General features: G+C 41.7%; 2 protein-coding genes across 2 annotated transcripts; one reads left to right on the top strand and one right to left on the bottom strand.

The window, feature by feature from the left end:
• Positions 1 to 915: 915 nt before the first annotated feature.
• Positions 916 to 8,957, bottom strand: ERH (ERH mRNA splicing and mitosis factor). Its single transcript, XM_035113524.2, has 4 exons — positions 8,866 to 8,957; positions 7,421 to 7,508; positions 6,929 to 7,049; positions 916 to 3,389 (listed from the first exon to the last, which is right to left on the bottom strand). The coding sequence occupies exons 1-4, from the start codon at positions 8,866 to 8,868 to the stop codon at positions 3,287 to 3,289; spliced, it is 315 nt and encodes a 104-aa protein (XP_034969415.1). The 5' UTR covers positions 8,869 to 8,957; the 3' UTR covers positions 916 to 3,286.
• Positions 8,958 to 9,152: 195 nt separating this feature from the next.
• On the top strand, positions 9,153 to 24,875 carry SLC39A9 (solute carrier family 39 member 9). Its single transcript, XM_035113512.2, has 7 exons — positions 9,153 to 9,944; positions 12,068 to 12,176; positions 15,130 to 15,327; positions 16,050 to 16,118; positions 16,557 to 16,642; positions 18,273 to 18,407; positions 21,242 to 24,875. The coding sequence occupies exons 1-7, from the start codon at positions 9,849 to 9,851 to the stop codon at positions 21,470 to 21,472; spliced, it is 924 nt and encodes a 307-aa protein (XP_034969403.1). The 5' UTR covers positions 9,153 to 9,848; the 3' UTR covers positions 21,473 to 24,875.
• The last annotated feature ends 1,055 nt before the right edge of the window (positions 24,876 to 25,930 follow it).

Raw genomic sequence — 25,930 nt, 5'->3', positions numbered from 1 at the left:
CAGAGATTTGTACTGGAAAAGAAATGTCATGGTTCAGCTGCTACAAATGCTGCAGTTAGTAGAGATATTTGCAGTTATTTCATAGGTATTTTGCTGTATAGCTATTATGCTACAGCACCTATTCATAAACAAACAAAAAAAGCACTTGAAAAGCTTTGATTTTCTGTGGGATTAGTTGGAGGGGATCTGCAGCTGTTCTGCTAATTAAGACTCTAAAAGTAGATTCCAGTCGCCCTTTTAAAGTAGCTCCTTAATGAGGCATTGTCTGTGTTGCAGAGGTGCTGGAATCAGATCAGCACTGAGTGAAAGGTAGTAAAAGCATCAACACTTACCTTGCATTCATGTCATCATAGCAAGAAGTGGAAGACACAGCTGGTTTCTAGCTGGTGGGAGAACTTCCTTCCTAAAGTCCTCCAGTGTGGGTCCTCTTTTGACTAGAGGGGGCCTGGAGCCGCATTCTCCCAAGCAGCTCTGAAGATATTGTGCAGGGATCTAACCTCTTCCCTCCACTCACCCCCAGGAAATTATAAGCAGGTTATTGTTAAAAGATCCTCTAATCCCCCTCCATAGCTGTTTGGATGGCTACTGGAGACCTTTCCATTCTGGCAGACTCTTATGAGGCAGACAATGTATTGGGGCAACATCTAACACCCATCTGCTTGCACAATGGAACCCGCAATGGAACCTGCTTGCTCAATGGGACTTCTGGTTTCACTTCTTTCCAAGCCTCCAGAGCAGATTTTGGGAGCATGAGGGTTGCTGCAGGGAAAGTGATGAAGAAGCTTCACTGTGCAAGAAGATCCCTCTCTCACCACGCTGGATCTGACCCTTCATGATTTTTAAAACTGTTGACCCTGTCTTGTAATCGTTTTATATAATTGTATTTTGTATACTGCCCTGACTAGTATATTTACAATAGGGGCCACATTAATGCTCTAAAATAAAACAAATCTGTTTTTAAATGTAATTTCTTCAATGAATCACAAACAAGGGGAAAGAGAAAGAATAATCTGTTATACAAATAAAAGAAAGGTTATGAAGGGGGAGAAACAATACCAGGGAGGGAGGGAGAAGTAACCCTGTGTTGTTTAAGGCACATAAAATGGAAGAAACATTTACAGATGACACACACCCTCAGGTTGAGGAAAGGCCTTTCGAAAGGCAACAGAACAGCATTGCTTATGCGAATGCAGCACTATAGTTTTCTATTACATTCCTCACAGATAAGGTATATCTACCTTATATTAGCCTGAGAACCCCCAATATAAAACAGGTTGCTTTTCTGGGCAGATCCAGCTAAGTCTTCTGAAAGATTTGAGGATACAGATGCTCTACAAATGGTTAGTCCACAATGCTTATGCTGCAAAAACTGCTCAGTGTACGTCTTGATCTCCTGTGCTAGGTGTCTTAATTGCAGGCTTTTTCATTCAGAAGAGCATTTAAAAAAGCATGACACCCCACCCCTGACCACTTGAAGAGCAGCATGAAAGTGGCAATCTATTTTACCAGAATAGAAGGAATCTTGGCTTCGTTGTGCTTGGAAATAATCTATGACTCAAGAGATTCGTGCGTATGACATAATTGCTAAGCTGTACGCAGTGTCTCTCTCCAATTTAATACTAACAAAATGTCAAGTTTATGTAGAACAGACTTCCTCAACCTGGTGCCCCAGTTGTTTTGAACAACTCCCATCAAACCCAAAACCTATTTGGCTCTTATATACAAAACATTTGGAGGGCATCAGGTTGGGGAAGGCAGGTGTAGATGTGTGCCTTGCACTCAAATTGCCCAGAAGAGCCCCTTATCCTGTTAGCAGTGGCCAAATGGTTGCATGCTAGAGTCACAGTGCACAAAGATATGCTCAAAGCAATGTTTACGTAAATGAATTCAGACTTTATGCTACAAACACAAAAGTATCCCAGGCTGCAAGGATGCTTTTTGAACCATAAAACAGTTGAGCTGGTAGAGAAACCAATTATTTGTTCTTATTGAAACATCTCACAAATTCAGCTGGAACAGAAAGCCCAGCCTCTAAATAATTGATAGTTGCAGTGTGTGGGCTGGAAACTATTGGAACAAAGTTTCTTAAAAGAGATGCATTTGGTATCCAGAAATAAAAGGTGGGAGATAAAATATTTGTACTAGTATTTCCAGTGCTGTTAGGGCAATACATAGCTGTGGGAATCAGGAAGTAGAGATGTACCCGACTGCCATCTTGAAAGCCAACCAAACACGTGCAAGTTCTATTCCAACTAAAAAGTTAAGTACTGTACTTTTCTGTGTGCCCCCATGATAAGACAACCCCTATTTTTGGGGACTCAAATTTAAGAAAATGGGTGTATGTGTGGAGATGGCACAGAGTTGTTGAGCTTTTTTGCGGAGGACTGCCCAGAGTTGTTAAGCCAATCAACACCACCCATCTAGCATGATTTTTAAATAAAAATAACCAGTCTTATACACGGACAAGTACAGTACTTAGAGACAGAGTATCAAGGAATGGTTTATTTTAAAAGTTGCTTTATATCTTTGAATTGGGAATGGCTGCCCTGAACCCAACAAAGAATGCCTCAGAGCAGATAGGCCTCGGATCTCACCACCAGTGTGAGAATAGAATTGTCAAGTCTAGCAACTTGTTTTACTTTGTGGCCAAACTGATGCTTATAGGAAGTTCACAATATTCAATTTCAGCAATTGATAAAGCTCTACCCCCAAACCATGTAAATGTTGAAACAATAACTGGCAGGAAACCAAGGCCTGGTCAAAGCACCAAACCAAGGGTCCAAGACTTATATTTGCATGTTGTCATATCATGATTGCAGCAGCTCAAAATCTTTCATGTGCCAATCAGTATTCGAGCTTCAAGTTGTTAGTTCCATAAGATGGCTATATTTAACTTACATGGCTTATGAAGCCACCACTCAACACATTTATCTAAAGAGTATTTATTTTATTCTTCACCGTGACTGCCTCCAAGAAATAACAATGGAAAAAACCCCCAAAGGGGAGTACATACAGCGACTGTGGTAAAGCAGAATTGAACAATCCTGGGAGTGAGGAACAAAAGTAGAACTGTTTAAGCAAAGACAATTAAACTAAAAGACTTGCGGAAGGCATATCCTTTCTTCTTCTTTTAAACTGAGAAAGTCCCTTGGAATTCTAACAGATTTTGTCTCAGATACAGGCTAACAAGAATGAACAGGAGGACTACAATACAAAACTTTCACTACAGAACGCTGTACACACCTGTTGTCAAAACCCTTCCCTCAAAACCCCTTAACCATGGTGTCTATTTGCTTGCTTGTTGAGCTTGTCTGCGGAGAAGGACATAGATCTTCTCCTTTATCCAGTCTTTATTGTATGGCTGGTATGTCTGAGTATCAGCACGATAACTGGGAAGGGAAAAAGAACAGGTCAGTTAATATCGTTCATCATGCATTTCTTAAATGTCACAAAAGCAATCAGCCTCAACCTCACAAGTTTTCAAACAGCAGCTTATACAACAGAAGGATGCTAGAACAGTATCTGCCAGGAATCAAAATTCAATAGTTTCAACCCAGCAGGGGTCTCCACACACACCCGTTGCCCATCAATGCCCGCTGCTACAGAGCTCACATTTGCCCTATACAGATGGTAAGGGTACCTCAGCCATGTCCCATTTGCTGAACCAGAGTATTTGTGAATAAAGAATACAGTATGTGAGGCTAAGCCAAAGTTAGCAGGTAAAAAATGAGAGCGAAGCCATGGTCTCTCTTCTAGAATGAACCAGAGATTTCTAAGTGGAAGAGATACCTATTATCAGGATACCATTTTCCAAGCAGAATATAAAGACCCCTGCAATTCTAAAAATGAAGGGTGATAATGTCTAGGGTCACAGAGAAAGTCTGATGTGTGTCTTGGAGGCATTTATATATTTGTAAGAGCTTGCTTCCATAAGCCCGGCCCAAAATCGTCTCCACTTGCTTCCAAATGCAATTTATCTTGTGATGCTGGAACAATGCCTTCAGTGGTTACCATTAACACAGCACTAGTAACGAAGTTTCAGCCAAATATTAATCTCAAGCCTGTACCAACTCTGCATCTCAACTTAATGAAAGGTATAATAACTGCAAGCTAATAAGCAGGTCTATAAATGTCCGGCTGTGCTGAACTCAGTTGTGTGCCATCAGCATGTCTGTATGGTTTTGTCATTGATAGTATGCCATGGAAGGGGCGGTAGCAGAACCACCATCTAGACCTCTACAGCTAAAAAACCCCAATATATTTTCTACAGCTAAAAACCCCCAATATATTTTATGCTCAAAGTATGCCCTCTGGTGGCTTTATAAAATCTAAATAAATATGAACAACTATGTTAACTGATTAATACTTCTGATCTAATACGCTCATACAGGCAAGCAGGGATGCGGCCTAACATTTTTTTCCTATACCCATACCCTTCATGTTTCACCACCTCAGCCTCAGCCTGAACATAAGACTGTACATCTGGTTGGGTTCAAAAAGGAGATACCCTGGCCACAAAGAAGGAAGTTGCAACACTACACTGTAAAATACCTGTCCTAAACCCAGAGGATTACAATAAATAGCAGTTAGTGGCACAACTCCCATTTTCAGGCAATGAGCTTTAACAAGCAGTAGCCATGCAACTCCAGACACCAGTTGATCAAACAAGAGGTTTTCAACCTTTTTGAATTCACGGTTCCCTTGACCTTCTTTCTGCGGCACCCCTGTGGAGCTCAGGAGTCCAGTTAGGTCACCCCTTGTTTGCAGAGTTGGCAGCCTCTCACGCTTTTTCAAACACCTTCCCTTGTGGAGTGTTCCCTTAGCCTCAGCTCCTCTCCCCTCTCCTTGAGTCCCCCAAGCAGTTGTTGCTGCCATCCCTGGTCTTTGAGCTGCCTCCCCACCCCCTGCCAACCCAAAGAGTGATACCTCCCAGAGTGAAGCTTGTAGCCAGGGCTGCTGCAATAACAGCTGTGCAAGTCTTTGGGAGGCAGCAAAGCGAGAGGGCATCAGAGGAGGGAGGAAAAGAAAGAGGGACAGAGGCCAATGTTGTCTGCAGCACCTCTGGCCATCATTCAAGGCACCCCAGGGTGCCATGACACACTGGTTGAAAACCTTTGATATCAGTCACACCACCTTTGGAATTATCTTTCAGAAATAGGGCACACAGCTCCTAATTTAGTTCCATGGCATTTGTGTGGTTGGATTCCACAGGATCTTTTCACTAGCCCGGGCTTGTGTATGGCACCTCCTGGACAGCAATAGCCTTGAAAAAGTTATCCAGACTCTCATGTTATCAAGGCTTGTTATACATAGGGTGACCCTTGAAGACTGTTTGGGAACTTCAATTCATTCAGAATATAGCAGCAAGAATGTTTATACACTGATTCCTCTTTTAAAGTATTATATAGCTTTGAACTAGCAGTACAGTGGTGCCTTGCAAGACGAAAGTAATTCGTTCCGCGAGTCGCTTCATCTTGCGATAATTTCGTCTTGCGAAGTGTGGTTTGCTGTGGGGGAAAAATCCCAAAACCGCAAAAAAAAATCGTCTTGCGAAGCACGGCCATAGAAAACTTCATCTTGCGAGTCACCTAAAACATCGCAAAACGCTTTCGTCTTGCGAGTTTTCCGTTGTGCGAGGCATTAGTCTTGCGATGTACCACTGTATTTCTCAAACTTGGGTCTGCAACTGTCATTGGACTACAATGCCCATCATCCCTAGTTAGCAGGACCAGTGGTCAGGGACGATGAGAGTTGTAGTCCAAGAACAGCTGCAGACCCAAGTTTGAGAAACACTTCTCGAATCCTCTAGATGGAGCATCAGCTAGAAATAAAAGAAATCAGGCTAAGAAATGCTACTTTCACACAATGCAATACACTACCGATGTATTAGTATAATCTCGAATTCTACAGAAGAGTCACAGATTCCATCATTACAGTGTTTATTATTATTTCTCTTAATATTTTATCTATATTTTTTTCCGAGTTATGCTGAAATAAGAATGAAATCAAACTAAGGCTGCAATCCAAACCCCAGCTAAGGAGCAGGGTTGCTTAATGTAGCCACCACTACACCCATAGCTCTGCTTGTGTTGACTGGTGAGAAGGCAGGGGGAAGTAAATTGCTGCACCAACTTGGACTTAGCAATGATCGGGTTCCATGCTTGCCTGGCAGCTTGCTTCAAAGAGCACTTTTGCAAAGGGCTTTAGCCCCCATCCCCCAAACAGGTGATGAGCAGTGATTAAATTCTGCTGCCTTGGCTACACAATCCTGTCCTCTGCTAAGAACACGGTGCGCCACTGATGCAAGATTAAACCTTGTTCTCCTGCCAATCAGCTGACATCACGTTATGTCAGCAAATGGGTGGGCAGATGTTGTTTGGGGAAAATGGCCTCTCAGGCCAAAAGTTCCCCTTCCCTACCATAGACCATTTGTACTGCTGCATTCCAACCGATTTCATTGGGACTGCAACTGAAAATGGTTTTTAAATTTGCCCCATACAGTGGTGCCTCGGGTTACAGACACTTCAGGTTAGAGACGCTTCAGGTTACAGACTCCGCTAACCCAGAAATAGTACCTCGGGTTAAGAACTTTGCTTCAGGATGAGAACAGAAATCATGCTGCAGCAGCAGCGGGAGGCCCCATTAGCCAAAGTGGTACCTCAGGTTAAGAACAGTTTCAGGTTAATTCAGAACGAATTAAGTTCGTAACCAGAGGTACCATTGTATATGATGCAAGCCCTCTGTATGGTTTTGAAAAATATGTTGCCTTCATTCAATAAATCAGACAGGATTTGAGCTGCTACCATAGAACCATGTTGCCATAGCTAACAGCTTGCAGAGCTGTTGAGGAACATAAAATCCCACTGTAAATATGCATACTTCAGAATACATGTGTATCTTTACAAATAATAAGCTATAAAATACTTACACAAGGCAGCTGAGGTCCGCCAAGTCATCAATGAAATCAAATAACTGGCTAATATCATATGTAATTGAAGGGCTGTTAGGATTCATTCTCTTCAGATGCTCTTCATACATTTTACAGACTCCTAAGACAATATTCAGGACTTATATTAGAAACATTTAAGGTTCCAGCTTGCTAAAGTTCTTAGATGTCAAGAAACATAGGGAAAAGGGGATCAGTGTGGAAATAGGCTATCACAACAGCTTGAAAAAAGGTAGACTTTGGTTTATGTGGATAAGCCTACCAATAATGCATTAAAATGTCTTCATAATTCGGTAAAATTCTTCAAATACAACTTAGGCAAGTAATTACTGTATCCCCATGATAATGCAAGAGCCCAAGGCTTTTACTGGGTTGGGATTCCTTCTGCCCCACACAGTAAATGATTGAACTGGCCCAACCTAAGGATCTAAGCAGGTACTTGTTTGGCTTTCCACCTAGAGCAGTGGTACTTACCTTCCATGCATTCATTCACAGATTCATAATCAGCATAAGTCCTGCCTTCTGGTCGTTTGGTAGGTTGAACAAGCAAAATTGTGTGAGACTATAAAAAGAAAGCAAACATTTACATAGAATTGAATTATCTTTAAAAAGGGGGACGGGGAAAAAAAAGAGATGATCTGTTTATGTGCAAAGAACTTTTTTGTATGGAAGCTGGAGAGGAGGGCTATTTTTCTTCCTGCAGGTTTCTCTCCTTTACAACAATGGGGGCGGGGAAAGAGAGAATACATTACACCAGCTCCAGGACTGGTGCAGTTTTGCAGTTAGTTTGTGGGCACATTTGGAGAAAATAGGAACCTGAAAGTTCATGTCTCTTATATGCCCCTGAAAGGCTCTGTTGCGGCTACTGCTGCGTGTGGGTGGGGTGTTTCTGCCTGAAGATCAGCAATGGAACAGAACCTTCTATCATCACACCCAGGCACTTGAGACTGTAAGTAGGGACTCTGCTCATGTGATCAAATGCTCCTTCACACAACAAAGGGGGAAACAAGCCCCCCCATACAGGGATTAGTGTTCTGGCTTTGCATTCTCCCTAGCATGCTTGTTTTTTCTCAGTTGTTCAAGGAGTTTATCAGTAAACAGTAAAAAGTTGTACCCTCAAATGATACAACTTAAAGAGAGACTTATCTCAGTGTGAGCTTCCATTCTCATCCACCACAGCAGTGACATCTGTGTGATCTTGGGGAGAAGGGTTAGGTGGGAGAAAGACACCCTCTCATAAAAAGAAATACGGGTGAGACAAGCTTGAAGCTGGTGTTTGAAATTTATGTGAGCACAAAGTGACCTTTGTCATCAGCTAAAACTCACTCAAAATATACTTTTAGAACTCTGCTGACATTGATATGGTTTTTATAGAGCTATTTTTTTTAACACCGCTGCTTCTTTTTACTTTGTTGTTAGGATTGCTGTTAGGGTTGTTTGTTGTGATTCATAGCCTTATTTTCCCGCTTTTTTGAGTTTGCTTTTTATCATAGAAAGCACGCCAAAGTAAAAAAAAAAATTGAGAACTCCATATCATGCACTACTATCTCCACGCACCAACTCGAGGCTCATCCCAAGCGCATAATGGAAAGCAAAGGACGCCTTTATGCATTATTAGCTCGAATTTGTTTGAGCAACTTTTGGGGGTGGGTGGGTGGGGGTCAACTGTGGCTGTTCCTGTTCTTCCTGAGATGCTACGGGAGCCTTCAAGAGAAAGCAGTCACTTCATATGGCGGCAGCCCAGCAGCCGGCTAACGGACCTTACTGCGGGGCGAAGGCCATTTTAGGCCCAAAGCATGGGATGAGCGCGCCGGGGGACGCCATGCGGAACGCCTCCCTCTCCTCCACGCTCTCCAAGCAAACCCTTTCGCGCTCCCGCCTGATGGAGACGAGACGGCAGCTTCTCTGCCTTAACTCACCATGGCGACTCGTTCCGTTCGGCTCAGGCGCGAAGCACAAAACTCTCAACGTCTTCTCGACCACAATGCACCGCGACCACCGGAAGCACTACTACACCCTCACACCCACCAGCACCTTCATAGTGCCATAGACAAGATCTCGCCTCTCGTTCGGGTACATAACGAAAGTCTCGCGAGACTGTGGCTCCCCGTCCGTCCTCTCCGCGAGGGAGACGGAAGTTTTGCAAGAACTCAGAAAGCGGCCATCTTTAGTGAGGGCTCGCTCGTTCCGTAATAAGCAAAAACCTCGGCCGTCTCATTCCTGGCAAAAAACAACAACAACGCATGGCCGCCCGTTACAGTGGCCAGATCTCCACGCTTTCTCCGCCATCTTAAAATTGGGCAGGGGAGACAAGGGAGTCAAATACAGCGCTGCTTGGTCAACGGGCCTCCTTTCAACTGCCAAGTGTCCCGGAAGTCGAGTGAGGGAAGAGGAAGTCTAGTGAGGAGGTGCCACTTGGCCTTCATGGCAACAGCTGAGGGAGCCGGGCATATGCTGGCGGCAGGGATGGTGGCGGGAGGCTGAGGCACAGGCCGTTTCCCGGGCTCCCTCGTAGCTTTCTCGCTCTGCGTTGAGAGCTGCGTGACGGGAGCCGGCCTGCCTGCCTGCCCGCTTGCACCGCAAAGGCGCCTGTCCTTCGAGCTGCGGGTCCGAGGGACGGGAGGCAGCCTCTCTCCGGGGGCTGGTTCAGGGCCTCCGAGCCTCTCCGCGGAGGCAGCGGGCGCTTGGGGCGGACGGGGCCTTTGGGGGAATTTCCGAAGTCCCAGGCGCGCAGGTGTCTCGCGGGGTCTCGGCCTGTTCCGGGCGCGGGAGGAGGCGCCGCTGTCCCGCTCGCTGCTTAATGCGGCCCCTGAGGCTGGCTCCCCTTCCGCAGCCGGGAAGGCGAATCCTCTCGTGAGTCGGAGCCCCTGCGAACAGCTCGGCCGAGGAGCAGAAGCCGGCCATGGATGACTTCTTGTCGATCAGTTTGCTCTCTCTGGCTATGCTGGTTGGCTGCTACGTGGCCGGGATAATCCCTTTAGCGGTGAACTTTTCCGAGGTAAGGAGGAGGCTCCCGCGTAACTGCAAGGGAAAAGCGCAGTAGCGAGCTCGTCCGGTGTATGTGTGTGTGAGAGAGACAGACAGACAGAACCGTCTGCTTTTTCAAAAAGAGTGAGGCACTAAATGAGAAACGTTGAGAGAAAGCAACTTAATAAATGCTATGGGTAAACGGAAGCCTAACTTGCAAACTTAGCCCACTTTTTGAAATAGGGTACACGTCCCAGCTACCTCTGATCCACACGTCACGATTTCCGTGCCCTGCCATGACTAGGGAAAGAAGAGGTGGCAAAAACTGGAGGTTTTAAAAAAGCAAAAGCAGCGTTTTGAGTTCTCTCTGTGATTAACTGTAATTTTTAATTGACTAAGTTCCCTCTGATCTTTAAATCCCTCTGCTAAGTGTGTGTGTGTGTGTGGTGGCGGCAAATGTTGGTAAAGGTAAGTAGCTTTAACATTTGTTTTGTTTGGCTTGGTTTGTATAGCTTGCAGAAATTTATTGTGAGATCCAAATTATTGAGAACTCAATATTCTTTATACCAAAAATGTTGATATATTTTTATCACTTCGTTATTGCCCTTTACTGGTAACTCAAACTCGAACAAGGAAACTTCCCCCCATAATCTCTACCTGTTGCCTCACATTGGTCCATTTGACAGAGTATCTCTGATTCTTCTGATATTATATGTAAAAAATAAATGCATACATAGCACTAGGGTTGTGTTGTGATAAAAACTTCCTGAAAGATACTTTTTGAAGCGTCCATGTGTTTTTTGGGGTGTGTGTGTGAGAAATTTGATGCCAAAGGTTAAATGTACAAGACAAACAAACACCCAATGTTTCATGTATTAAAGACAGTACTTAAGTTCTTACATGGGCTTTCATTTCTTCAGAAATGGCAGCATATTTAAAGCATATTTAAAGGAAGCATATATGCTAAATATCACTGTATTAGAAAATATTTCTATAATATGCGGCAACTACTGTACTGTGTGAAACATTAATGGCAGGGTTGCTTTTGGATACTTTTTACTGTACTATTATTTTTTTCTGAGTGGAAGAATTGGCTGTAAAGTACTGAACTATAACAAGTAATTTGAAAATATTGCTGGTTTAGAACAAGTAGTTGGAGTAGGCAGCTTCCTTAGTTGTGCAACTTTTGTAGTGAATAGCACCTTTTCAGCTTATTGCAAGTTTTCCCAGAAATCTTGGGTGTACCTTAGGGCCACAGTGGCTGAGGAGCTACGGTATGTATTTGGAAGATGATATTACAATTTTCTACATGGCTGGTTAAATAAAAGCCTGGTTTGTTCAGTTCCTAATTCCACTGCTGGAAGCCTCCTCTGGATCCCAGTCCCTTATGCAAACAGAAGGAGCCCTTCTACCAACTTGTTTAAGCAAGCCAGGGCGGTGTGATACATTAATATTAAGTGGTGCTCATATTGGAAATGCTAAAAATGTTTTTTTTTAAAGCACTGCACATTTGTTATGTGTATGTGGTCCAGAGACCTCTTGATTGACTGTTCCTGCAGTGTATGCCCACATTAGATTTTGGAGATTTGTAGGGTTTCTGTAGATATCTGTGTGAATCAGTCCAAATGCCAGTTCAGATACATGTATTCAAAATTGCACTATTCATTGTACCGTATCTTTTTAAAGCAGTTATTTGCATTTTTGTTTTCCTGTTTTGCCAATGTAAAAAGCAATGAGAGGAGGCCCACCCTTGCTTTCTAGCTTAGAGCTGGCAAGAAGTGACACTGCAATTGTACTGTGTTTCAGAAGGCACATTGCAATGATCCATCCTGCTCCTATCCTGCTCCAAGCTACAGACAAAAGTTGGGGTAGCCATTTTTGTGGTAAGGTGTGTAAAGTGCCACCACTGTCCATCACAAAAAAGCCCCAGACTCATTCTCCAGCTCCAGAGTTTAAGGTTGGGGTTGGCAGTGGGCAGGCAAGACGCTTGAAGTGCCACATCTGGTTAGCACAAAAACAAGTTTCTGTTCCCTTCTCCCAATTCTAATATCAAGAGCTCAGGTGTATATTTGAGCAAACAATATTTATATAAAAAATATTTGTGTGTCATAATTTTGGTTCTTATGAAATATTCATTCTGAATTTTATTTGCAGGAAAGGTTGAAGCTGGTCACAGTCCTTGGTGCTGGACTTCTTTGTGGAACTGCCTTGGCTGTTATTGTGCCTGAAGGAGTACATGCACTTTATGAAGATATCTTGGAGGGTGAGAAAACAACACTATTATTCTGGTGCAGAGTATGTGGGTTAAACGAAGTAACTGTTAGGTGCACTAGTAGCTGGTTGACTGACCGAACCCAAAGAGTACTCATTAATGGTTCCTTGTCATCCTGGGAAAAAGTGACAAATGGGGTGCCGCAGGGTTCTGTCCTGGGACGTTGTTCAACATCTTTATAAACAACTTGGATGAAGGAATTGAGGGAATGCTCATCAAATTTGCAGATGACACCAAACTGGAAAGGGTAGCTAATGCCGCAGAAGACAGCATCAGAATTTAAAATGACCTTAACAGATTGGGACAAATGTAAGGTTCTGCACTTAGGCAGGAAGAACCAGCTGCACAAATATAGGATGGGGGGGGGGGACATCTGGCTTACTAGCAGAACATGTGAAAAGGATCTAGGGTCTTGGTGGACCACAAGTCAACAGTGTGATGCAGCAGTAAAAGAAGCTAATGCTATTCTAGGCTGCATCAACAGAAGTGTAGTGTCCAGTAATACTACCACTGTGTTCTGCCTTAGTCAGACCACACCTGGAATACTGTGTACAGTTCTGGGCTCCACAGTGTAAAAACTATGTTGACAAGCTGGAACGTGTGCAGAGGAGGGCAACCAAGGATCTTGAAACTAAGCCTCATGAAGAGTGTTTGAAGGAGCTGGGTATGTTTAGCCTGGAGAAGAGGAGACTGAGAGGAGATATGATAGCCATCTTCAAATATCTTAAGGGCTGTCACATGGAGGAGGGAGCATGCTTGTTTTCTCCTCTGGAGGGTAGGACTCAAGTTGCAAGAAAGGAGATTCCGACTAAACATTTGAAAAAACTTTCTGATAGTAAGAGCAGTTCAGTAGTGGAACAGTCTCCCTCGGGAGGTTGTGGACTCTCCTTCCTTGGAGGGTTTTAAACAGAGGTTGGATGGCCATCTGTCATGGATGCTTTAGCTGAGATTCCTGCATTGCAGGGGTTGGACTAGATGACCCTTGGTATCCCTTTCAACTCTAAGATTCTAGCAATGGTTACTATAGAAGAGAAATGTTTAGTTTGTTTGCAGTCCCAAGTTGTGGTCTTATAGACCATGAGGTATTTTGAATTATAACAGTTGTAGAACAATTTTAAGCTTTCTATTTCCATCTTAATTAAAGATCCAAAATAGATTAAAGATCATAATCGGGATCCGGACAACTTTGAAACTTACTTCTGTGAGCCCAAGGAAGAATTTTGATTTGTTTTTCTTGACTAACAGCACCCTTGCCACATGGCAGTCGGTTTTTGAAATGGAGGGGGCTTTCAAAAGCAGCTTGTGATAGACCATGGGGATTCAAAGATTATAATGTGAAAAATAGGTAAAATTCCGGACAGTTCTATGTGCTTATTAGATTTTAATCCTACCATTCCCTTCCTTTGAGAAGACTGTACCACGTAGTATGATGTTATTGCTGCTGCTGCTTTTTTTTTTTAACCTGCCGTTCACCTTAAGATCCCAGGACAGGAAACAATAATAACAACAATTTAAAACAACTTACAACCATAAGATTAAGGTGTTAGGCTGAGAGAACCAGCCTTCTTTGCACATCTCATTTAAATCATAATTTTAAACAAACTATGGTTTAATGTAAACTAGCATCATGCTGCTGCACCCTTCTCAAGAATTCCTTTGGAGCTGCTCCCTCCTGCCATGCAGAAGATGAAACGAGCCAGATTCTGGCTTGTCTCATCTGAAGCTGCTCTTATAATTTGTTGTGGAAAGGGGAGGAACAAACCACAAGTTGGGTTTGGATAACAGGACAAGCCAGCATCTGGCTTGTTTCATTTGTGGAGAATGTTTGAGCAGTGTGCATCACCATGCTGCTCATTCGCATTAAACCATAGCTTAGCTGTACAACAGCAGGATCCCAAAGCAGAGCAAGAGGATCTTAAATCCACCTAAAAATCTTTACCTTTGCTAGCATAAAGACTGCATAATTTCTCTTTATTCCAAGGAACCTGTGTGTTTTGTCTAAGGATGGAGACAGAACTATGTAACAGCTGGTGTTTGTATTTTCAGAGATGAGGAGTTGAGCATTATGTGTCCTGCTTTCCTAAAGTGCCTTGGTGCAACCTGAAGCCTGTGTTACACATAAAAGAGTATTTTGAATGTCTGCTGTCTTCCACATCCCATTTTTAGACTCCTACCAGATATAGACACAGATGGTTTTACCATCAGCCAGCCTCACCAACCCCCGCCCAAGCCATCTGGAGAACTCAAAACCTTGCACACCATCTTGTGACATTTGAGTTGGCCTAATAAAGAAATTATCCTAATAAAGTTTTTGGCATTCCGCTAATAGGGTTATAGGACTACCTTTACCTTAGATGAATGCTTCACTTTCCAATTGTTAATGGTTTGGAAACAGATATATCCACCCTGCAAATAAGGGTTAATAAGAATATATTCACTGTCTTCTTTGTTCTTTGTCTCCTTAACTGTCTCCTCTTTCCATTTAATAACACTTTCCATCTGGAAAAGGTGATGCAGCTCAGAGAGCTGGGGAGGCAGATGACTGAACCATGCTGGTGTCATCCTGGGGCAGCCTTTTTCAACCTTGGGTCCCCAGATGTTGTTGGACTACAACTCCCATCATCCCTAGCTAGCAGAGCCAGTGGTTAGGGAAGATGGGAGTTGTAATCCAACAACACCTGGAAACCCAAGGTTGAGAGAGGCTCCCTGGGCATATAGTAATCTCTTCCTGGGATATAAAGAACACCACATGGCTATCCTGATTACCTCATATGCTAGAGAGAATTTGGTTATCATTGCAATACTCTATTTCCAAAAGCAGGAAGGAGTGCTTTGGGACTACTAGGGCAACTAATTGTTTAGCAACTTTGACAATTAAAAATGAGTTGGGAATGGAATGTTTGAGGCTTCTAACTCCAGACTGTCCTGTTTTTGTTTCTTCTAGCAAAGCACCACCCAGCTAGCGAGACTCAAAAGATGGTTGAATCAGAAAAAGCAGCAGATGTGCTTGTAGTACATGACCAAGTCCACAGCCATGACCATTCAAGGCTACATGCTTATATTGGTGTTTCCCTGGTCCTTGGGTTTGTCTTTATGCTTCTGGTAGATCAGATTGGCAGCTCTCATGTCCATGCTACAGATGGTAAGTCTTAACTTTTATGGACACATAACCAGAATAAATGACGAGGGCCTTGAAATATTCAAGTAACTGAATGAATATTCTGGTATTCACTCTGAAGTAAAACAATTTGTTAAACACTCACTAATGTAAAGAAAATGTTTCACAATGTTCCAGATTTTTACAGTTAAACAAAAAAGCACACGGTATGACAGCTCAGTTTTAAAGTACTGGGTAAGTGCAGTCTTAATTCAGGAAATAATAGCAATCGGTGAAAATGCAGTTACTGGTATTTTATTTATTTTAATAAATTGATATCCCACTTTTCAGAAAATGTCTATGCTAAACAAACAAATAACAAAAAGTATATGAAACAGTCCAATGAAACACAGAAAATTGATTTAAATAGCCATAGGTAAAATACTAGAAACAACAAGCAGCAATTAATATATATCCAGGGCCAGCTGCAGCAAACAGACCCATCACATAAAAACAGGAAGAGAATGGGCAATAGGAAAACTAAGAAAACTAAAGTTTAATGTCTCTCAAAGCTTTTTGGAATATTCTACCTTCCCTTAATTCTAAACATAATCTGAAATAAAGAAACAGGTGACCTTTTAAGAAGTTGTTGTTTGGTTATCAGTTGAAAAGTTGTGCCTTAATTCCTGTAACATTTTTCTTTAGGCTTCTCTTCCTACTTACCGGTATTTGTATCTTATTTGCTTAAGATTCCTTAATTATTTCAGACCCAGAAGCAGCAAGGCCGGGCAATTCCAAAATTACTACCACACTGGGGCTAGTTGTTCATGCTGCAGGTAGGTTACTGTTTTTCATTTCTGCATAATGCCAAAGACCTTAATATATTGTCAAGTCACCTGGGTTAGAATTAGGGTTGCTTTGCTAAATGTGACACTAGTAATTAGTCCTTTGTATCATGCTTGCTATAACCAGCTCCAGGCTAACTAAACATTATCTTGTATTGGATAAGAGAAGGGAGAGAGAAGACTGTCATGAAGCTCAAGGAGATGTACCTAATGGGTACATGCAATTCAGTGCATAAGCAAGAAGCATCACATTTGCTTTTAATTTAAGTTTTTTTTCTGAGGGGTGGGGGAAGCTTCTGATTCAGGTCTCTGGAGTGGAATAAGAGGTGTGTTGGTACGCTTGTTCCTTGTGTAAATTTGTCTCAGTAAGCCTTCGATCAGTGGGTGAGTTCACTTTTGTGTGGTTTGTTTTTTTCCATCCTCATTAAGCTGATGGTGTTGCCTTGGGTGCAGCTGCTTCCACATCTCAGACCAGTGTCCAGCTAATAGTGTTTGTTGCGATTATGTTACATAAGGTAAGTTTTGAGTCTCAAACCTTTACATATTTCTTGTTTGCTTGTTAGATTTATTATAGTTCTATAGCACCTTTCATCTGAGCCTCACAGGGCAGTTTACAGCACAAAAATGTGTAAGATAGTAACAAACAAAAACAATACCTGCCACAGTTTAAAAGGCCATAGACTGGCTCATTAGCCAAAGGCCTGGGAGAAAAGTTGTTTTTGCCTGGTGTCTAAAGATAGGTAATGAAGACACCAGGCAAGCCTCCCTTGTGGTGCCAGTGTGGTGTAGTGGTTAGGAACAGTGGACTCGTAATCTGGTGAACCGGGTTCGCGTCCCCGCTCATCCACATACAGCTGCTGGGTGATCTTGGGCTAGTCACACTTCTGAAGTCTCTCAGCCCCACTCACCTCACAGAGTGTTTGTTGTGGGGGAGGAAGGGAAAGGAGAATGTTAGCCGCTTTGAGACTCCTTAGGGTTGTGATAAAGTGGGATATCGAATCCAAACTCCTCCTCCTCCCTGGGGAGAGCATCCTACAAACAGAGCCACCACAGAAAGGGCCCGTTCTCATTTTGCTGCCCTCTGGTCCTCTCATGGAGGAGGCCTCAGATGATGAGCACATGGTCCAGATCTGATCATATGGCAAGAAATGGTCCTTGAGGTACTGCAGTCCTGAGCCATTTAAGGTTTTACTTCAAAACCAGCACTTTGAATTGGGCTCAGAAACTAATTGCCAGCTAGTGCAATCAGACCAGGATTGGCATTATATGCTGAAGCTATCTTGTCCCGGAGAGCAACCTGGCCACTGAATTCTGCACCAGCTGAAATTTCTGAACCATTTTCAGAGGCAGCCCCATGTATAACGCAATGCAGTAATCTACATATTTCACTATCAGTTGTTAGGGATTTGAAATTGTAACAGAAATTCTCTTTGGTTGTATAAATTTTGATTCAATAAAATGTGTGTCTTAAGACATCCACACATTTTCTTAATTTTTCTTTAGTTTGCATACAATTATATATTGCATCCTAGTAGTAAATATATGCAGTTAAGTGTGTGGTATCTGACAGCTTTCTGATAGCCTAGGATGGGAAAGGAGTGATATAAGGTTGAAATCGGAGTCCTTTCCCTGTGAGGAAAGAGTAATTTTAGCTTATTTTAAAAAGCAGAAAAGGGATGTCATGCTAAAAGGTTCTAAATCTATGAGTTGAGAATTTCCCCTCTGTACTCCAGGTCACATAGTGAAACTTCCTTGTTAGTAAGTTAGGAATAGAAGTGCATTTTCCAGCAGAAACTCGTGATTGATACTGCTTTGAAGTTAATAAATATAAAAATGAAGGTGGAAAAGACCATTTATAGCCTAGTTAATGTGATTTTGATGATTATGCAAACCTTTGAGCTGTGAAGTGCTAATAGAATGCTTTTTGAAAGGCAGTTTGTAAATCTAATAAGTAAAAATGAGCCACTTGTAGTACACCTCATGCTCAGAATAACCATAAATGCAGAGGAAACCACACACAGCATGGCTACAGGCTAGGAGCAGTGTGGCTAGCTGAACATTTCATTTCACATGAACAGAAAGAGGGGTGTCACCTTCTTTTGTATTTGTATGTAAGAGTTTTGTTGACTGTTTTTTCTCTTGTAGGCACCAGCTGCTTTTGGTCTTGTTTCCTTTCTAATGCACGCTGGTCTTGAACGGAATCGAATCAGGAAGCACTTGCTGGTTTTTGCACTTGCAGCCCCAGTTCTGTCAATGGTGACTTACTTGGGACTAAGCCAGGTAAATATTTCAGGTCTAACTTGCCAGAATACTGATTATAGCTGAGGTACACGGCCAGTGTTTAATCACCTCTTCAGAAGTGCTCTATCTACTCCTTTTGTCACTTTTATTTGTGAGCCACTTAACACACTACCATCCAGTTAGTCTTACAGCTGAAAGAATAGCCGTATTTCTGCATGAATGGTATTTTTTAAAGACTGCAGCTAGACAATTGCACAGTAACTAAAAACATAAAGGATCTTCTATGGATTGAAGGGGGTGCCCTTGTGGAGAAAGGTAGAGTGGAAACAATTTCTGCTGATTCCTCCTTTCCTTTTTGCCTCCTGAAAAGTTGATTTTTTGGGGGGAGGGTTAAGAATAAACTAGGTTCTTTTATCTGTTTAGCATAAATGAGATTCAGTAAGCTCTAGTGAGAGGGCTAGTAAGCAGTCAGACAACCAATACGTATTGGAATTGTTCTATAACATTGGTGTATTGATTAACAAACATAATGTATAACAAGTTGAGGAAACATGCACTCAGTCTCACACACACACACACACACACACACACAAATGCATACACACTCACCCCTCTCTTCACTAGAAGTGATCAAGTTCTAGTAAGAGTTATGGGTGACAGACTTCAGGATCCCAGTCTGGCACACAGCTTAGTTTGAGACGGTCTAATCTGATATGCTCTTCTCGCTGTGCATCTGAATCTCATATTCCTGAGTGACATTTCCTGGCAGTCCTTAGCATGTTCTTGGCACATTGCAATACTTCATCTTCTGTAACTTCTGGCATGATACGATACTCATTGTTTGTAACTAGCATTGCATGGCTGGCCTTTCATGCTTCCTTGCAGGTATGGTACTTTTTGCCAAAACCTGAACATCCCATTACCTCTTTGATCAACACAGTTCGGAAATAGTTTATTAACAGCATCCAATTTGGGTGGTGGTCTTCAGCCAATCTTGTGGCTCATTCAAAACATGCCATTCATGACAGGATAGCCGCCTAGAACTGTATGGGAAATGGTAATTGGGTAGAAATTAACTGCCCCTACCCCCCAGCAGGCACCTCCACAGGCTTAGAGTCCCTTCTGCAACTGGCAGGAGCCCTTTACCCACTGAGCATGTCTGGATCCAACTTGGTTAATGGTTCCTTATGCAGACATGCTTTGAATGAAAACCATTGTTTGGCTATTTATTTCATAAAATTTATACATTGCTTGATTGTAAAACAAACAAGCAAACAAACCTCAAAGTTTGTATCTGAAGAAGTGTGCATGCACACGAAAGCTCATACCAAAATAAAAATCTTAGTTGGTCTTTAAGGTGCTGCTGGAAGGAATTTTTTTATTTTGTTTAAACCTCAAAGTGGTTGACAAAGATAATAAAGCAATAAACTTGTCGGTAAAAACAACTATTCAAAACATTGAACAAAATAAAATCAACAGTAAACTAAAAACCAGTTAAAACACACATCAACCTACTATATACAGGTGAAACTCGGAAAATTAGAATATCATTGAAAAGTGCATTTATTTCAGTAATGCAACTTATTATTTTTTATTTTTCTTTTAATTTTTACAAATGATTTCTTTTGGAAATTCCACAGTAATAAAACAAATAATTACAATGATACAAAAATAAACATCGCTATTACATTTCATTAATTACATTCCATTTATATTTGACCCGCCTAATGACAAATAATTGCAATTACAACAAATAAAGGCTTGACATATCTTGCTTTGCATGTCATGCATCTATCTCATATATTGGTTTCACCTTTTAAGTTGCATTACTGAAATAAATGCCCTTTTCGACTATATTCTAATTTTCCGAGTTTTACCTGTATATGACGTATCTGGGTAGGCTGTTTGTACAAAAATATTTTAGCAGAAGCTGAAAAAAGGGCTAGCCTGCCTGGTGTCAGTAGGCAGGGAGTCAGTCCCAAAGTGTATGTGCTGCCACACTAAATACAGAAGAGGTAGTATGTGGCACCTGTAACAGCACTAGTTCCGTATACTGAAGTGTTTGAGAGGAGTGGAACAAGTGCAGAATAAAGATCACTTCAAAGTCAAGCAACACTATCCTCAAAGTGTGCAACCAGTTAGTCACAGTTGGTCTTTGAAAGAGGTCCCTCCCACCCCAGGGAGTCAGTAACTTCCAGACTGTCCAAAATAACTGCTACCGACTGCAAGAGGATGCAATGCAAGCTGCAAAATGAGCTGCTACGTTTTTTGCAGCCCGCACTGCCACATGGTAGGCATAATTATGTGTTTGGTCAACTTCACAGCAGGGCTTGGGCCATTTGCACTCTGATCTTCATCCAACTTGTTCTGTAGCCTGGAGCTTCTCAGAATACGAAAGGGCTGCCTGGGCTCCACAACGCTAGAAAGGACGCATGGGAATGATTGTGTCAACCCCACGTTTCATTGCACAGTTCCATAGCGAGATCAAGAATCGTTAGCTTTCTCCACTGGAAAATCCCCCAGAGCATTCAGGAGCACATCAGTTTCCATCAGTCTCTGAGTGCAGGCCATCTGAGTGGGTCCACCACCCTTACAGGGGGTAAATTATGATTTCATAATCAATATTATGTGAATAATCTGTACGCATTCTGTTTTTGCAATGACTAGTGCATGTGCATTAAAGGTAATAATCTTTAGGGGACAATGAGGGAAGAGAGCTGTAAATGTAGTTTGGTTTTTTGATTGGAGAAATCCTTTTAGGTCAACATTAACATTTCTTCAGAGTTGACTTCTTCCGTGGAATAAGTTACAAGCATTATTAAAGACAGATCAACTCTGTGTTTTCTCTCCCTTGCCACCCTCTTCTTTTACAGAGCAGCAAACAAGCACTTTCAGAAGTCAATGCCACTGGAGTCGCCATGCTTTTCTCTGCTGGAACTTTTCTATATGTTGCCACAGTTCACGTTCTCCCTGAAGTGGGCGGAATGGGACATAGCCACAAACCTGACTCTGCTGGAGGCAAAGGACTCAGTCGCCTGGAGGTGGCAGCATTAGTTCTGGGCTGCCTGATTCCTCTGATTCTGTCCATTGGACACCAGCATTAAAGGTCTGAAGTGCAGCAATCTTCTCCTCAGTCTCTGATGTGAGCAGCAATCTGGTGTGTCAAGCTGCCCTTTTATCATTGTCTCTCTTACCCTGTGAACCACCCCATCTGTTTTAAGGAGTCTGAGAGAAGCAAAGGAGGATTTCTGGGAAAGCTTGTTAGCATAGGAGATGATATTCTCGACAGCCGGATATAAATTCTGCATAACTTCCCTTTTCTGAAGATGTTTTAATTATGACTTCCTGCCCTATTCTCAGGGAAGTTGGAACTTAGAGATTCTATGGAGATGATTTGGGAAGGACTTTGTGGCTCATCATGAAAGCATAATCAAAAGTATTCTATATGTCAGCATTCACAGCTGACCTCTTGACATTGGATGCTTCCTTCTGACATCTGGGACTAGTTTTCACCTCCAAGATTTTTCATGTGATAATCATGGCATAACTATCTTGGGAGACGCATCTGGTGAAGAAACATCAACGAGATAAAGTCCTAGAAAAGATATATACAAGTTAAACAGCTTGATATGATATTTATATTGCATTACTAGGAAGCACATCTATTGTGTCCCTTGAGTGTTATCATCAATATGGTAGAATCAAGGAGTCACATTGGGCTGAAAGTTAGGTGGTTCTGAGCGCAGAGGGGTATGTGCTTATTGAAATGGACACTGAGCACACATACAAAGGCTTATTCTGCTAAAATAGACTAAGGTAAGCACTGTTCATTAAGAGTGAAGGGTGCCCAAAGCATTTACCTATACAGAAGCAAGGACCTTAACATTTCCTGTTATTACAAACAAGAAACATCCCAAATTGTGAGCCTGTCTGAATTGAGCCTCCTTTTCTTTCTGAAATCTGATTCTGAAATATTTGAATATGAAATATTTCAATCAACATTGAGTGTAACTGCAATTCTGAAATGCGGTGCCTTTCCATGGAGAAGATCCTTCCTTTTGGCCTATAAACTTAACTTCATTGTGAAAGAAACTGTAAGAGCCATAGGGAGAAACCTAAAATATCTGAAAGTATATGTACATTCTTGGTGCACAATTTTTACTTCAATTTGAAACCTTCACTTCTATTGTTCTTCAGTTAATGGTCATTTTACCTTAAAAACCACACACACACAAAGCAAGAAGATGAATTAGCAGTTTTTTGTAGCACTGGTTATTCTACGTGACAAATGTTTTCCCATCTTTTCACAGCCCAGTAGCTCTTACAGTTCTGATCTCTTCCATGCCTTCTTCACATCCTGTAGTTGTTTGGCACAGAATACTGGTATGATTCCTCATGAAGGTTTTGTTTTAATGGGTGATTCTTGCAGTGGCAGTCAAGGTCAAAATTTCACCAGGGACCTAAGTGAAAAATCCACAAAGAATCAATATTATATGTATCGTATTTTCTGAAGGCTTATTATTGATCTAATTTAAAAGATCTCAGCAGGCCTCCCCAGTGTAATCCATTCTACCGGGTGTAGCCTACCCGGCTACACCATTAGAAGCTTGAATAAAACACCTGTTGTTGTTCTTTGCCTACCTGGGGCTGTAAGAACCCACAGCTGCTGGGCTTTGTGCAACACAGGTTATATAGGCCTGCTTTTAAAAGTAAAAATGCTTTTGTACTGATCAAGAGTCTTTTTTGAAGAAGAAACTCTTCTCTATGTTGAAAATAGAATTACTCTTAAATCTTGTAACAAAGAAAAGGTACTGACACCTGATATGTGAACGAAGATGTGCATGCCATATCTTCATCGTTGATGACCAAAGGTAAGTTGGGCACAAGTATAATTAAAGGCTCGATTTGGCCTACTGTGATGGGGAAGATGATGAGAAAGCTGTTCCTGAGCTGGCAGAGAGGGAAACCGCAAAAATGGGAACTTGTGGGTAAACGGCAAACTATCTAGACATAGAAGCAATGGGTGTAGGAATGGGAATTGAACCGCACTTAAAATAATTTTTCCTAGTATATTTATTATTTGAGAGTCAGCGTTGTGATGCTGGTATCTTGAAAATCCTGCTGTTGGCCAGAGTTGCCTTTAGCTGCTCGTTACATTTTGGAAAGTGGCCAGTACCTGCCTATATTGGATCACTTCGTATTTATGAAAACAAGGCCTGCCAATTCTGCCATCCCTGTTCATGAACTTTTGGCCCATTATGCCACTGGTAGGATGCCTTCATTGGACTTCTGTCCTTGATTTATAGGGCTGCATCTAGAGCATTTGAGATAGGATCTAGAGTTATACTGTATACCTCTCACACTAGAATTATACTGTATGCGTCAATTTAAGAGCGACAAGTCATAGAGGCAGTGTGTCAAGATCTTGTGAGGTTAAAATGTTGCCAGAAGCAACCTGATTTTCCACTCTGGTGATGAGGGTGTCTAGTTGCTTCATTTGCTAACTACCACAAGAAAAGTAGGTAACAAAAAAGGGGAATCTTTACATTAACGACAACCAGATGTTTCATCTCTTGTATCTGTTGGAATCCTAACTTTAAAGAATCTTCCAGATTGGTCATGGTAAATGTGGATTTATTTCAATCTTCACTTGAAATGAGGGCTTTGTAGTCTAGTTCTGCTCTTAGTTCTTAGTAGTAAAATACAAATTCCAATCTAGGCTTCACAGTAGACTCCTGGGAGCCATAGACTGCTGAGGATAAAGGGATTTATTATTTGTAACTACTTAAAAATTCATGTACTTCCATTATTCATGTCAGTTTTGGACTGAGTTGAAAGTGGAAATCAGTTTAAGTGGAAATCAGTTTAAGATGAGCTCTATCTGTGCAACATTGTTTGGTCATTTAATTGGCTATTCTGCTATCATTCACAAAACAGGGACGATCTCTTGCCTGAGTTAAACTTGTTTTATAACAGCTAACAGGACAGCAGAACAGACATATCAAGGGAACACCGAATCTCCAAATTGTGGAAGAAAACTTCTCAGAATAACTGAAAATTATAATTTGAAACAGCAGGGGGGAAAATTCAGCTGCTCAGAGGGCTCAACAACTCAGACACTCAGAGCAAGCTTGCATTTGTAGCCATCTGTATTCAAATGGGGAAAACCTGAACCTGTGTATGTACTGTTGTGTTATGCTCTTTATGATGAACCACAGGAGACTTGGGTGGGTGCGTGTGCTTACAGAGACATTTGAAAATTGAATGTCTACTTCAAAAGGAAATCAGCTTTTCTGTGCTTTGGTTATGTTTCTGAGCAGCTCAGACTGTGGGCACAGCTATATACCGGATTCTGTGTACAAAAGTGTAATTTTAATCTTTTTTCCAAATCATTTGTACACATGAAATCATTCCATGGATGGCTGCCTTATTTTTGATTTTTTTCCCCTCCACTTTGTGAACATTTTAAAAAATGTTTTTATTATATTAAAATTTTTATTAGCTGCATTGCTAAAAGGAGTTTGCCTTATTTCATGTGAATAGTCTTGCTGTAGAGGTTTAGTAGGTCTCTTGTACTTCGTGTGTGTGTGTAGCTTTTCTGACACATATTTCATTTCAAATTGTGCTTGTATTTCATCTTTCTCCTTGAATACAAATCTTTATTTATTTTTAAAAGATTATACCCCTCTTTTTGGATTTCAGGGTGGGGTACACTCATTCATAACAAAAATACAATGAAACCTATGAAATGGACTTCTAAGAAATGGAAAATCATGCATAAGCAAACATTTTTGCCTGGTACCCAAAAAATCACAACTTTGATGTTTCATAGCCAGGGTGCTACTGTTAAAGCCCATTTGCTGTTGAATTTCCTACTTCCAACAAGAGGCATCTGGAAGAAGTTGTGTGTGCACTTTTATTCTGGTCACGTTTCACACTAGTGCACAGTTCCCAGAAGGGTGGCCAATACCAAGTGTAGCTCTTGGGCTAACAGTGTTAGCAACCCCTGTGTTAAATGTTCATTCCATGGACATAGGCTTTGGTTGTTTGGTAACTCCCATGGGGCTGAAGAATTGGAAGGGGCCCTGAGGATCATCTAGTCCATCTCCATGCAATGCAGGAATATGCAGCTGTCCTTTACAGGGATTGAACCTGCAACCTTGGCATTGCCAGCACCATGCTGTAGCCAACCAAGCTATCTCCTAAATGTTTCTTTCTAAAATTGCCCTTAAAGATGGGAGTGGAACCATCTCATAGTGATTTCCCCAACTCCTAATGTTACCATTCCTAAAGAGGCATCCTCATACGGTTTTTCTATTTTTAAAAAAATACATCTTAAAGTTCTTTAATGAGGAATTTCAGTATTTTAAAATAATACATCTCCATTTCTAACTAATTTGTGCAATAATTTTTGAATTTGCTACAGTTATGCATAAAATGGTTTTAATGTTAGCTTATTGAGCAGCAACGTATTTGTAGGGCACATTAAAATTTTGTGCGATGCTGCATAGTGAACCTGCACTAACCAATCATTTGTAACCCCCCGGGAAACTTCCAAGATG

The sequence above is a fragment of the Zootoca vivipara genome, chromosome 1 (genome assembly GCF_963506605.1).
Source record: "Zootoca vivipara chromosome 1, rZooViv1.1, whole genome shotgun sequence".
Classification (NCBI taxonomy): domain Eukaryota; kingdom Metazoa; phylum Chordata; class Lepidosauria; order Squamata; family Lacertidae; genus Zootoca; species Zootoca vivipara.
The sequence above is the reverse complement of the archived record's forward strand: the minus strand, read 5'-3'. Positions and strand labels throughout refer to the sequence as shown.

What these genes read in the sequence shown, in the direction of transcription:
- ERH (XM_035113524.2), bottom strand. An exon ending in TGTGAATGAATGCATGGAAG is followed by an intron (nt 7,050 to 7,420) that starts GTAAGTACCACT and finishes ATATTGTCTTAG; the next exon opens with GAGTCTGTAAAATGTATGAA. An exon ending in GCGGACCTCAGCTGCCTTGT is followed by an intron (nt 3,390 to 6,928) that starts GTAAGTATTTTA and finishes TTCCCTTCCCAG; the next exon opens with TTATCGTGCTGATACTCAGA.
- SLC39A9 (XM_035113512.2), top strand. Translation starts at nt 9,849, where the DNA reads ATGGATGACTTCTTGTCGATCAGTTTGCTCTCTCTGGCTATGCTGGTT. An exon ending in TAGCGGTGAACTTTTCCGAG is followed by an intron (nt 9,945 to 12,067) that starts GTAAGGAGGAGG and finishes TTTTATTTGCAG; the next exon opens with GAAAGGTTGAAGCTGGTCAC. An exon ending in TTGCGATTATGTTACATAAG is followed by an intron (nt 16,643 to 18,272) that starts GTAAGTTTTGAG and finishes TTTCTCTTGTAG; the next exon opens with GCACCAGCTGCTTTTGGTCT.